Raw genomic sequence first — 14,062 nt, forward strand, 5'->3', positions numbered from 1 at the left:
AAAGCACACTCTGTGTTACTGTAGCTGGAGCTGCTTCAGCAGGGCTGGATTGGGTTTGCCTCCTGCTCCTTTGTGGCTAATCAGAAGGCAGCTGATGATGTAATGAGGCTTTCCAGTCTACTAGCAGCACAAAGCATGCTGGAAAGGCATGGAGGCCTCTGAGGACTATAAGCTCCCTATTTCTACAATGGATGCCAGGCCTGGCTTACTTGTGTGTTTCCTGGGTTTGCTGGCTCAAATGGAGGCTCTGCTTGTATGCTGCTACTGCCGTATAGAGAGTACTGCTCTCTGACCCTCCAACCCAAACTCAAATGGTCATGTGAACAGGCCAACTGTATAACTTGTGGGATCCCTAGTAGAAAGCGCCAAAGTGCCTAATGCCAAAGTTGGAGGGCAGGTTTTGCTTTAACAGCAACACTATTTCTAAGAGCAGCATTTCCTTTTCTCCACAGCAGTGAATGGCAACCAGTAAATTCATAAAGGAACAGGGTGCACTCACAGTGTGTTCCCAGTCACTGAGACTCAAGCCAGAGCTCACCACACTTGAAGGTGAAATGGAATGTGGAAGCCTTAGATAAAAGACTGGGGTGATTATTCAAAGCAGGGATGCTTGAAGAAGGTGAACACTCCTATGTGAATAGAGTAGCTGCAGTCAACGTGTCAATTGTCAAGATGTGTCTCTGCCACATCTTATTTGTTATTTCTCTTTGTAAACCGCCCTGAGCCATTTTTGGAAGGGCGGTATAGAAATTGAATTATTATTATTATTATTATTATTATTATTATTATTATTATTATTAATAATTGTCACCAAGGAGGAGATTGTGTGGACTCTCTTCTGGGCTGAGCACTTGCTATCCCTTATCCTATCCCAGGTAAGGCTGTTTGATTTTGGGAAGGGAGGATGGAATACAATGGAAGGGCAGCAGTGGCTAAATCACCACTTTTGAGTATTAGTGCTTTTGCTTTTTTGGATGGGCAGCCCTACATCAACACAGAGACCTGCCGGGGCTGCTGCACAACGTGAAAGGCACCCCTGGCAGTGTAGTACAATGAGGCTGCTGCGGAATGCCTTTAAACTGCTTCAGGGCAGCTGTGTACCATTACTTCCATTGTTTCTAATGGAAGTAGCACTGCCTGAAAGGGTTTTTAAGTCATTCTGCAGCAGTCCCATCCATTGCGCTACACCATCGGGGCTGACTTTCACGTTACACAGCAGCCCCAGCAAGTCCCTGATGTGGACACAGAGCCGCCTGTCATGTCAGCTTAGTACTGTTTCCAACAAAAAAGTTCTTAAAGCTGTAGACAGAGCAAAGGAGTAAGAAGTTCCTTGCCTCAAAGGGGCCCACAGTCTAAAACGGTTGATAATAGCAACCACTTGAAAACCCCCTCAAGGCCCTTTGAGTTTGATATGAATGCTGACAAATGCCAGTTATTTTCCAATTATCACTGAGTTTGTGCAACATTCCTTATCTAGACAGAATAGATACTTGGCTGAACCTACGGTCAGTGTCCGAGGTGTCTCCATACCCTTGGTTCCCCCAGGAGCACTGTTGGAGGTGAGATTATTATTACAGAAGGTGGCCCTTCTGTCGGATCCTGATTTCCGAGATGTTCGGGGCTCTAGGACCCGTGAAAGGGCCTTTTTGGTTGCTGCCCCGCTCCTTTGGAACTCTCTCCCCCTACAGATCTGGCTAGCACCTTCCTTACCGAACTTCAAATCACTGTTGAAGACTTTTCTTTTTCGCCAGGCCTTTGCCCTGTAGTTCATTTTTCTGTTTTCTGGTAGTTACTTTAGTTCTTTAATAATTTTTCATTATTAATGTAATGTAATTTTTAATGTTGTCTGTTTGCCTGTTGTTGTTCACCGCCCAGAGTCTTCGGAGTGGGCGGTATATTAAATGTCTCTAATAAATAAATAAATAAATAAATAAATAAATAAATAAATTGTGGTCCTTTTTGGAACCCTTTCCATGGTGCCTCTCTAACAGATTTGGTGGGCCTGCCATCCTGTAAGTATTCTGGTAAGTGTGAACTAAACATTCTGGGGCCCCTTTTATAACCAGGGGTGTCATTAGGGGATGGCCCATGGGGCACAGCCCCCAGTCAATTGCTTAGAACCTGACATACTGGTCTTGCATTAGCCGTCTCCATGACCTCATCCAGGAGGGAAGTGCAAAGTGGAGGCACCTGCACAGAGTATTGGAGAGAGCTCAAAGCCTCACCTAGCTCTCTGTTCCTTCTACCTTCGTAGGTGCTATGTTATAATATTAGGGACTTTTAAAAACATATGTAATTATTCTTGGAGGATGAGAATGATTGAGTTTAATAATCAAAAGGGATGCCATGGGCCTGGGTCCCAAACCTTTTAAGTATCTAGCAAGTTCATAACGCTGCCCTGCTTGGTAAGTCACCTTTATGATTTACTCTTTCCAATTGTTGCCCAAATTGTATATTTCCTGCTCAAACTGAAAATATCAGCTAATATTGCTTTTGCTCTTGCTCTGACGTAGCAGACAATGTGTCTGCTCTGTGTCCAAATGCTACAGGCTTAAAGCTGAGCATAGCCTTCCAGTGTGCAGTTGAAGGATCCGACATGTGGGCCCTTATGCACCCAACATCATCTTCCCCTCTTGCTCCCTTTCAGCCCATGGGATGTGGTTGATAAGTCAGGATTCCTGTGTGGCTGTGGTCCGTTGCTTGCATTGCTGTGCCAAGTATAGCTTCAGCATGGCTTGAAGCATTGTGTGTGTGTGGGGGTGGGGTGGGGCGGGGGGAGAATGACCTTCATACGTGTATTGCATGAGGTCTTGATCAGGGCAGATGTACGCAGCTGCTCCTACTAGCCTCTGGGGTGTGTGTGTGTAGGGCTGCAAAATGAAAAAAGGACAGGTCTTCTGTACCTTTAACAGATGCATAGAGGGAATATCTGCAAGTGTAGCTTGTTATGCAGGGAGAAGAAAAGCTGCACCTACTGAAATTCCCTCTTTTGTACGTCTATTAAAGGTTCAAGAGACCTGTCATCTTTTCCATATGGCAGCCCTATGTGTGTGTAGCCTTTGCACCATACCCTCTTCATGCAATATGCAAGGTCTGGATTGTGCCCAATGTACCTGATTATATGAATTCATAGGCATCAAGGTATGTATGATCATGTTCCTATCTTTAGTATGTGTCAACTACCTAAATGAACATTTTAAGGTGTATGTATTAAATGCATCATTATCCAAACAGCAAAGTCTCTAAACAATTTTTAAAAAAAAACTCTTCTCTGGGGAAAAAAAAGATAGATTGTTGATTTGAAGATTTTGTATTTATTTTTTGGTCGTTGCATATATAGATTTATTTTTAAAATCCAACCTGTGTGTGATATGGAATCTTCCACTATTTAGCAAGCCTTTGTTGAATGAGTCATCCAGGCTGCTTCTTATTGGCTGAGAGAGTTAGCATCCAAGGGATTGCCTGGCAGAGGCTGCAAGGCCCTGCTTCATTCACAGAAATGCTGGTATGCTAGCCAGCTCTTTCATTCACATATACAGAATTCCATTCACATTTTTCAGGTTTTTAAAAATCTACTTCTAATGAAGGAATCATTTCTGAATGACAGAGATTTCAGCTTGTTACTGAACACAAGACCAGAAATGATTTATACTATGTATAGTTGTTGTTGCTAGGGTAGCAGGAGGAAGGGGGAAAAATGAATGCAGTGTGGATGCTGTAGCAGGTTTGCAGTGTGATGAAAGACTATTCTGCAGATCACTAGAAACTCGCTTTTACAATGAATAGGACTTTTCCATTCATCACTGCTGGGATCAGAGGTGCTGCCTTCATTTTGTGTGTCATCAATTCTTCTCATTAAATACCTGCATTGAAAGATGCTTTGTGTGATTGCATTTTCTGTACTGTAGCTTTTAGCTGGGGAGAGAAGTGTGGGATACTCTTTGGGTAATTTATTGACTCGTATGTTGCTGTTTTATTTCTTTCTTAAAAAGTTGCAGTACCATTGTTCTGAATCTGTTTTCTCACAGTATAATTACTCAAATTCTTAATTTGCAATATCGGTAGACTTAAGTCATTTAGTGTATAGTTTAGATTGGATTTCCAGGCTAAGCTTAAATTCTGCATGCTTGTAACAGAATTGTGTTTTCTTTTAATTAAAGAAAAGTGTTTGTCAGTTGCTGCCTTTTCAAATCAGGGATTTTAGGTACAGTATATTTATGTTGATAATGAATAAAAGTATTTATTAGTGGGTTTATTTTCATGCTTTAAAGTGAGGCTCCAGCACATTGCCATATGTACTCTTAAACTGTCAGATTTAAAATTATTGCAGCTGAGATTAGATCTCTTTTGCTGTGGACAATAGTAGGAGTTAAAGGGTCTGTGTTTCAGAAGTGCTTCATCTTTTCATCTTGCCCATATGCTGGTAAAGTATTTTTCTTCAGTCATAAGTACTTCATGTAATGCAGCATTTAAAAAAAGCAGCCTTGGCACTGGCAAAAAGAGACGTGCAAGGCGCGTCACGGTTTTGAAAGAAAAACTGCAATGTGCTGATTATGAGGAGAAATAGCTTTGCAAGAATAAGCACTGTTTAAATGGCTGTTTTGCTTTCCTGAAAGAAAAGCTCTGGATTCATCACCAGATAGCTTTCTCACCCTCCACTGAATTTGTAATGCTGCTGTGCAACTTGGTTGTCTGAAAGCCTTTTCAGGTATTTGTATGCTGGGGGTTTGCCCGAATGTCATTCACTTAAATGTTAACAGTATCTTGCCTCACCATGGTATATTTTATAGTCATAGGGATATAAAAGAATAGTTTTAATCAAATAGGAGTTCAGAGGGGGGGAGTTAATGTAGTTATTTAGAGCTATCGCAGGCACTCACCTATGACTGCAAAAAAGGGGTAGGAAGGCAAGAGAAGAATACAATATCTGTGGAAGATTGGAAAAGGAAATTTGAGAATTGATTGGTGGTAGTGTGCTGTAAGTGGGTGGATTTTCCCCCCCTACAGGAAGTGATTTGCAGCGTTCACTGAGCCTTTTGTTGAAAAGGGTCCTTCTCATTTGTGTGAGTCATGCTTTTGCTGTGAGAGACTTGGCAGCTCTGAGCAGGACTGGGATTTTTCTCTTGCACAAAAAACTATCGCTTCACCTAGCCTGACCGTGGAAACCACAAGCAAAATTCCTTTGATTTTATTTATTTTTTCAGAAAATTTTCCCTCCATGGCCAGATTTTTATCGTCCATTTTTTTGGATTCTTAGTGGCCTGCTATGTTAGCAAAGGAGTTTCCTGGTTTGCCAGATCATATGCAAGTTTCCAGATAGAAGGGCATGCTTCAACGTACCAAGTATAACCGCTTCAGGAATGATTCGGTGACATCAGTTGATGATCTTCTTCATAATTTGTCCATGAACAGCAAGGTCTCATCAGTTGGTACAACTTCAGAGCCATCGCCATACCTGGTCTCGCCTGAGGTTCTCCATAAGGACCAAGATGGACCCACCAGCTTTTGCACTCTCATGCACAAAGTGTCCCACTTGAAACTCTCCCACACAGGCAGCCTTTTGGGTATCAAAAACCTCTCCTCTGCAGTGAAGGAGCTTGCTGTTTCCAAGTTGCAGAGTAGCTCGACAGCGGAGGCTTCAGACAACAGATGTAATCTTGTCTCTGCCACACCGTCTTCTCAGCAGGACAAGAGCAAGATGAGCACAGGGAAAAAAGCATGGTCAGAGGAAATGCACCTCGGAGGTGAAGAGTGGAATCAAGGTAGCAGCATTGCCAATAAGATCTCCCAAGGGTGGCTGCATTCAAATGAGAAGATACTTGGACCTGGAGTGACGTACATTGTGAAGGTTGGTCTGCTTTCTTTCCATTCTCCTTTTTTAATCAATGAAAAATCTTTGCTTGTTTCAGCAGCAGGCAAGATAGGCTACAATGATCACTATTTGTACATTGCATTTCTGGGAGTCTTGAGAGGAATGTTAAGTGGAGAAAGACGTCCGAAATCCACATTAATTTGTATTAATTAAGGAACAATGCATGTTGACTTCTTGGCAGTTAACATGATTTAAAGCAGTGGAAAAGGAATATGTCTAAAAGAAAAGGGTTGCACATTTTCCTCCTACTTGAAACAGTGCACACACATTGTATGTATAGATTGCTAGTGTATCTGGTGCAACCTATAATAGACAAAGTAAGGGTAATACCTTTCTGTGTGACAAACCTGTATTTATCCTTTGCCACATTTCTAGTTTCAGATATCTGCTCTCAAATATCTAGTTTCAAGTATTGAAGTGTGTGTCTTTGCTGGTGGGGAAAAAACCAAAGCTTGCAGTATTTTTCTTGTTTTGCAAACATGTATATTCTTTCTCCAAGTGGTGCAGGCAAAATGCAGTCTTGTTTTACATAACAGCCTTTTAGCCACTTTAACCATATTTCTTTTCAGCACTCAGTTTATTGCTGTGTGTGTGTGTGTGTGTTTCTCTAGCCCAATATGTGTGAAGAACATTTCACTGTTCTTAAAGTAGATTCTGAACAGGTGAAACATAAAGGTCTGTGGCGACTTCTGTAGCAACGAGAGATTCCAGTTTTATAGCTACCTGGCTGAAAAATTACACCATAGATAATAGATGCTTAGACCCCTGATGGAACTGATTTGTAGCAGCATTTAGTTTACTGTATCGTAACGTGCTAAAGAAAAGTGAGCTTTTATTTTAATTTATTCAAAATAAGCTTAATGATTTTAAAGGGGAAAGTTACAGCATACCCAGGTTGTACGACAGTGTGCAAACCTTCAGTCTTGGTTACAGTCCCATTGGTTATCATTTAATATGAAATATTTTCTTATCTATCTGGCTTAAAAGTGTACTCTTGGCAGATATAGTGACTGTTTTATGATGGTAAATTACAACAAGTGGTTTAATTAAGAATCATATTTAATAAGGGCTAAGGTGGTTTTTTCCCCTATCGGCAAACTGACTGTGGTGTGTAAAGTGAAATAAAATCATTTCCACTGCCTCTTGGAACATACCATATGCTACTTGACAACTAAAGAAGTACTTATGTTGAAACTCAGAGTAGCTGTTCTCTCCATTATCTTGTATATTAATATTCTGATCAAGAATTTCCCCTTCCCAAATTTATCTGACTCCAGAAAGTTGGCCAATGTTTTATGTTTGAGCTATCATTGCTAGTATATACACTCTTATTACTGTGGCATGTATTTTCATTAACTAAAGTTATTGCAGGTTCTAGGCACACATGTTAAAATTTAAGTCAAGTCACTTTATGGATGCAGCTATGTTTTAAAAGGGACTAAAAATTCCATACATTCTAGAGATGTATAAAAAGGCAGCTCAAATGTAAGCCCTGCAATGCCAACCTATTTCAGTCACAACATACTGGCTAACACATGTGACACCAAGTGCGTGGACAGAAATCTTTGTATCGTTAGCCTGCTAATTACAAACACTTAAGAAAAGCCATGATTTTTAGGCCATAGATTGTGTTCATTAGTAGTTCTGAATTTTCATCAGTCCAGTATGCGGCGAATTCATACACATTGAGTGTCAAGGTGTAGTTCTCACATTTTTAAAAGAAACCTTTTTATACTGTATTTTAGGGCTTATGTCCATTCAAAATGAAAATCAATACATGCACCACGAACACTGAAGGGATTAGACATATCATTTCAGTGTTGAATACTGGAAGGGGGTATCTTGTATTGTGCTTAGACTGCCATGCTGTGCTGATTATTCATTATATTATTAGTTACATTCATTATTAAGTATCAAAGCTAATTTTACCTGTAATAAAACAATAAACACAGCTTTGGTGGTGGTCCCTTCCCCAGCACAAATATAGAAATCCTTCCCACAAGGTAAACTTGCATCAATGGTAGAAAGGGTGAGAATTTAGTAACGGATTCATTTCCAGTCACATATGCTTCCATGATTTTTCCGTGATCTACCATGCTTAAGGGATACAATCACTGCACACTACAAATTCGACCATACTCTAAAAGATACATGGAGTAATTTTTGGCTTAAAAAAACAAAAAAACCTTGACACATAGCAGTGATACAGATGTAATGATTGGTGTTTGGAATATAGTCTAACTATATTTCTCTTGCAAAATAAGATATAGTGGAAGGAAAGGCTAAAATACAGTGCTGCCATTTTGTTTTTGTTTTCATAGAAAGATGTATTTGCAAGTGTGATAGAAAGGTGGTGTAACACTTGTAGCTGGTTAAACAAACATATTTCCTTGTTATTATCCCTTGTATTGGGAGTCATGGGCTACAGTTCCATAGACCAGTGGCACTATTGTGGAAAATTCTTAGAAATTGTCATGTTTGAACATGTGTGAAGTTGTGATGCTGAACATACTGTATTGTGTGAGTGTGGTTGAGGGTTAAAAAACACAAAGGGAATAGGGCTTGCAACCCATTACAATCTTGACTGATTTTTTTAGTTGTCTACCTTTATGTTGCCAAAATTATAGAGGCACATTCATGCCTCTGTACTTAAGGTGAGAAGAAAAAAGGGGTTCTTTCCCGTTCCTTTTTCATTCAGGTTTTTCACATTCTGTGGTTCATAAAATCTACATTACGCCAGTTTTCTTCAAATGTTGTACACATGAATTATGTGAAAAGCATGATCACTTCAAGATTTATAAGATTGCTTTAAAAATTCAATCCCATTTCCCCTCCATTGTTACCGACCAGAAATCAGGATGGGTTTTCATATCACGATTATTTTCTTTTTTGCTGCTTGTATTGGTACTCACAAATCATATGTATACTCCAGTAAGGTTTTCTGTAGAATCCTCCATTCTTTTTTCTTTTTTTTTCTTTTTAAAGTTTGCTTTGAACTACTTAGGTCCAAAGCCCTCATTTTAACCTCTAAGTGGGGACAAGGAACACAGCACACCTGCAATAAACCCACTTGAGGCTTCTCAGCTCCCCTTTTTTCAACAAAAAAGATGGTGCCTCCATCTCTGTTCACTAGACTGCTGGCAAGCGATATTCAGTAGGAGAACAGGCATCTGAAGAGGGCTAGTAAGCGGCTTCCTCCTCACCCGTGTTCTCGACCCCACCCATCCCAGTTTTCCAGGAAAATTCTGAATGGTTTCTACAGATTTAGCTTTCTTGTGTTAACTAACAAGAATCAGTGCTGAAAACAGGAAGGAAGTGGACATTTTAAAAATAACTTGATTTTGCAATAGATACTTTGGCTTTAGGTTTCCCACAATTCTAAAGTGAGATGGACAGAAAAGGAAAATACTGGAAAATGGCTATCAGGCAAGCAGAACGGCTTGAAAAATATGGAATACTAATTCCTATGTGCAATATACAGATAAAAATGCCTGTAGAGAGGAAGACAAATCCACTTGTGGAATGTCACCATGTCCCCAGCCCTGTGCTAGAGGAAGCAGTTTTTCCTCTTTCTGGTTCGAAGAAGGCACAAGGCTCAGTGGGGATTGGAGGAGAATGTTCATAGGGGAACTCTTAATTTAATTTACAAGTTCCCCTGTGGGCATCTAGGAGAATTTCTGAAATAAGGAACACAGTTCTTTAAATATGAACTTCAAGGGAAATTGCTATAGTGTTGAGTAGATATACTACTCCAGTAATTATAAATACAATTAAAATATCTAAAATCCTTTAGTTCACAGGAGTAAAGGACACTTCCCGAGTTACAAATATCCATATCTACAAGCAATTTTCCATAACATATTACATTAAGGAAGTCTCCAATTTACAAACACCAATCTGCACATACAAACGGATTGTTGCTTTTGGGAACTATATGTGTTCTAACAGAGTTCTGAATATCTGACTTACAAATGAACTTTTGGAACACAACCCATTTGTAAGCAGGGGACTTCCCTTGCAATTTTCACTTGTGCTCTTAAAAATGTGGAAATTACAAGTTAAGGAGGTCATGTTAATTTCTGCACCATGTAAACAGTAAAGGTTTTGTATAGTCTTGTGGATGATGCTGGATTTTCAGATTAACCTGCATATATTCACACTTTGCCTTGGTCTTTCAATTTGACACTGGGCTAGAAAAACATGCATCCAAGCTGAATAATTTGTTTGATGCAGTTTTCCACAGTTACTTCTACTGTGCTAGAGATGCACCTGATAAATTTCTGCCTGATGCATCTCTACAAGATAGTGCTTCTTGCAAACACCACCTGCTATAGTACATTGGTATTAGGTTGCTAAGTTTGTTTTTAATAAACTCGTGTCATGCTTAATTTACATGTCTTCCTTCCTTCCAACATACACAGAGTGAATTTCTCTTCATTAGACCCTATTGGGGAAGCTATAAAGAAGCTACAATTTACTGATATATGTTCAACACAGAAATAAGCAGACAAAATACTACACTGCAAAAGGTGTCAGCAGTGGGCACACTCAGAGTACATTCACAGAAAGTATATACACAGAGTGCATTATGCTCCTTTAAACCACAGACTCCCACTTAACAGTTACAATCTCTTTCTTGCGGGACTGTCTTAGTCTACAAAGAAGGAGGAGGAGTCTTGGAATTGTTTGTTTGTTTTGTTTAATGTGTTTTGACATTTTGTATTTTACATACATCTTTCCCCATTCCCCCACCCAGGGGCGTAGCTATAATTGAGCAAAAGGGTTCAAAGAACATGGGCCCCCAGCTCCTGAGGGCCCTCTAGCTCCATCCCTCCCTTTTTTCTTCATCATCTCCCTCACTCTGACCCTTGCTGTAGGCATTATATATAGTACATACCCAGTTTAGACAATTAGTTGGGAAGCTGAATTTCTCAGGGGTCTTGGAGAAAGTCCCTTTATACCTTGTCAAAGGCCTTCTCTGTGTCAAGGGATAGCAGGAGGGCTTGTCTGTTCCTCCAGGATGTAATATTTAACAAGATTGTGCACCAAACGTATGTTGTCTGCCCCCTGTCACCTAAGTATAAAGCCAACTTGTCCTGGGTGTATAATTTTATGTACACAGCTATTAAGATGGGTTGCCAAAATTGTAGCAAAAATTTTGACATCAACATTAAGTAACAATATTGTTCTATAGTTTTCACATTGGTGTGGATCCCTTTGTAGCTTTGGTATTGTATGTGGCAACTCATGCGTATTTATAGTTTACGTAGCTACCTCTGCCAACAGTGGGGCTCGTTTGTCAGAGAATGTTTTGTACCAGTCAGATGGGTAACCATCCTCACCTGGGGCCTTTCCTGGTTTGATTTTTAAAATTGTTTCTTGGATTTCAGCTATGGAGATAGGCGTAGCAAGGAGTGTAGATTGTGATTTGGTAAGGGTCAGCTTCTGGATTTTATCCAGGAATTGCTGGATCCCTTCACTGTCATAGGACAGGACATGGCTATATAGTGCTGAATAAAACTTTTCAAACTCCAAATTAATAGCCTTGTTGTCTTATGTAATTGCTCTGTACTGTCCTTGATGCCTGTTATGTGGGAGTGATTGTCTTTGATCATATAGGCCAAAAGCTTGCCTGCTTTTTCTCTTGATACCCAGTATGTTTGACTAGAGCAAGCTAGATGAAAGTCAGCCTGCTTGGCATTTATCAAATTTACTTCATACTGTAGCTTCAGGAGGCTAGCATAGGTACGAGGGGATGGGTTGGCATTATACTCAAGCCAAGCCACTTTGAGTTTCTCCTCGTATGTACGCCTTGAGAGTATCCCAACAGAGTGCACAGCTAATTCCTGGGGTTCTATTAGACTGCAAGAACTCTTGAATTTCAGTCCCAATCATTGTAATAAATTTGGGGTCCTTTAACAGGGATGTATTTAGTCTCCATTGTTTCTGCTTCTCGTTTCCAGTATCTGTCAATAGTATTTTTAATACTACTGGTGCATGATCCCAGAAAATAAGTAGGCCAATTTCACATGCAATTACATTTCCCCCAAAATTGGGGACAGGAGCCAAAGGTCAATCCTTGAGCTTTTTTTAATGGGTTTTTGATAAGAAAGTGTAATTCCTGTCTGTGGGATGTAACAGTCTCCATGCATTGTGGAGGCCAATGTCCTTCATTATACCATTTAAAAGAACCCAAGATGTTGATAATGTGGATTGTCCCATGCTTCTATCAACTAGAGGGTTCAGGACCTCATTAAAGTCTCCCCCATAGATTAGATTATTGTTCTTCCTTGTAAGAAACTTAGAGTGTAGTGCTGCAAAGAAGGAAGGCCAGTCCTCATTGGAGGCATATACATTTGCTAATAGGAAGATTTTTGGTCCAATCTGGGCTTCCACTGTAATGTATCTTCTTAGGGGATCTGCTTCTACATTAAGGGGGTTAAATGTGATGCTCTTATGTACTAAAATTGCCACCCCTCTTGATTTGGAAGAGGACCTAGCCCCTATTATATGGCCAACCCAGCTCCCTTTGAGTCTGTGAATATCTTCTTTTGACATGTGTGTTCCTTGTAAAAAGGCCACGTCTACTTTTTGTCTCTTTAAATATCTGAGAATTTGGGTCCTTTTTGGTGGCATTCCTAACCCCTTAACATTCTAGGTAACAAAATTCATATGCCCTGCCAGGTGGAAATCGTAAAAATATAAATTGATGCCTGAAGATCTATCGTCTTAGTGCTTGGCATTTTAAACCCCTCAGGCCTCTTTTGCTCACTCACCCTTCCCCAGATTGGTTCATTAATGCAAGTAGCCTTGAGTCCTTCCATCTGGCACCAGAGATCAGGTATTGTTTGGGCAGCTCAGTTGAAGAACTTCAGTGGGAGGTAAATATGACCATCCCATGTTGGACTTTTAGAACTCAATAGAAATATGTTAAAAAACAGTTGGTAGACATCAAGAAGGAGCACCTGTATAACTCTTTTGTATGCCGGGATAGCAGTTCTGGCATTTATTGGTGTAGTTGCAGTGGTGAGTAAGGTGTGTAGGGGATAGTGCAGTAGAGAAGTGGAAAGTAGCACTAAGCTACCCACTAAGCAAAGATTATTCCAATGGTTATGGCCCTCCAAATCTGTTAACTTGTCTCTGAGGATAGCTAATTCACGATTAGTTTGTTGGAAGGAGGCCTCTGTGGTATTGGACCTGTCATCAGTATTTGAAATGTACCCCTCTGCTTCATGCACTCTGAAATTGAGGTGCTCCACTGTCACAAGGAGCTCCCCCGTCTCGGCCTTAATGACATCTTGTCCTTGGTTGAGGCTTTTTTTATAACACTTGCTATTTCTTTAAGGAGCAGAAAGAGAGCTTTTATATCTTCCCTGTCCTCTACTTTGTTGTCCATCATAGGCATCTTGGGGTCTCCTTTGCCCCCTTCCTTAGGGATTTTGGTCCGCCTGTTCCTTGTCCCCAGGTTGCCGCTCCCCTTCTCCTCTCTACCCTCCTGTTCTGGTTAAGTTGTTGACTGGAGGTGTGGGAGGAGGTGTTGTACTGTTCTCTCTCCTGTAGTGAATTATTATTGCATGGATGTTGAGCTGGGGCGGCAAGCTTCCCTTCGGCAGTTCTCCAGTGCTCAGGGAGGGAATTAAAGGGCTGGATTTCATTGGATGTGAGTGGAAGGCTCACGGAACTCAAAGGAGTGCCACCATTCCAGCCGGAAGTGCCCTCCAGAAGTCCCTTGGAATTCTTCTTTAAAAACATACTAAAATATTCCATCTAATGTGGGACTCTGTGGATAATGTCAGAGTTATATGAGCATAGCGTGTCTGTGCATGTGTGCCGTTCCATTATTCCTTTCCCCAATTGAAAAAAAGGTCTTTCCACTATTCCCTCTCATTTTGAACAGGGATATTTCCATTACCCCCCACCCTTTAAATATAAAATTTCCATTATTCTTCCTCTGTCTATTCTTTTACAAGGATTGTTCCATTATCCCCCCACTCCAATTTTTAAAACGGTTTCCCATTATTCCCCCTGGTTTTTTTAGGGATCTCTCCATTACTTCCCCTCTTATTAATAGTAGGACTTACTATCCAAGTCCTACGATGCAAATCACATGGAGATAAGTGTACTGTTAGGCAGCTACTGTAGAAACAAAAGTGGCTCACAAGCCAGCAATCTCTGCTCTGAATGAGGGCC

General features: G+C 40.5%; 1 protein-coding gene across 3 annotated transcripts in view; it reads left to right on the forward strand.

Moving 5' to 3' along the window:
* Nucleotides 1–3,534: 3,534 nt before the first annotated feature.
* Nucleotides 3,535–14,062, forward strand: part of SHC3 (SHC adaptor protein 3) — a 74,274-nt gene continuing 63,746 nt past the window's right edge. The window contains exon 1 of one of the 3 annotated variants that reach the window (XM_053299504.1): nucleotides 3,535–5,848. In XM_053299504.1, the coding sequence (XP_053155479.1) occupies nucleotides 5,327–5,848 (522 nt within the window). In that variant the 5' untranslated portion in view covers nucleotides 3,535–5,326. The remainder of the gene's footprint in view (nucleotides 5,849–14,062) is intronic. The other 2 variants (XM_053299503.1, XM_053299502.1) reach the window with 2 other exon arrangements.

The sequence above is a fragment of the Hemicordylus capensis genome, chromosome 2, assembly GCF_027244095.1.
Source record: "Hemicordylus capensis ecotype Gifberg chromosome 2, rHemCap1.1.pri, whole genome shotgun sequence".
Classification (NCBI taxonomy): Eukaryota; Metazoa; Chordata; class Lepidosauria; order Squamata; family Cordylidae; genus Hemicordylus; species Hemicordylus capensis.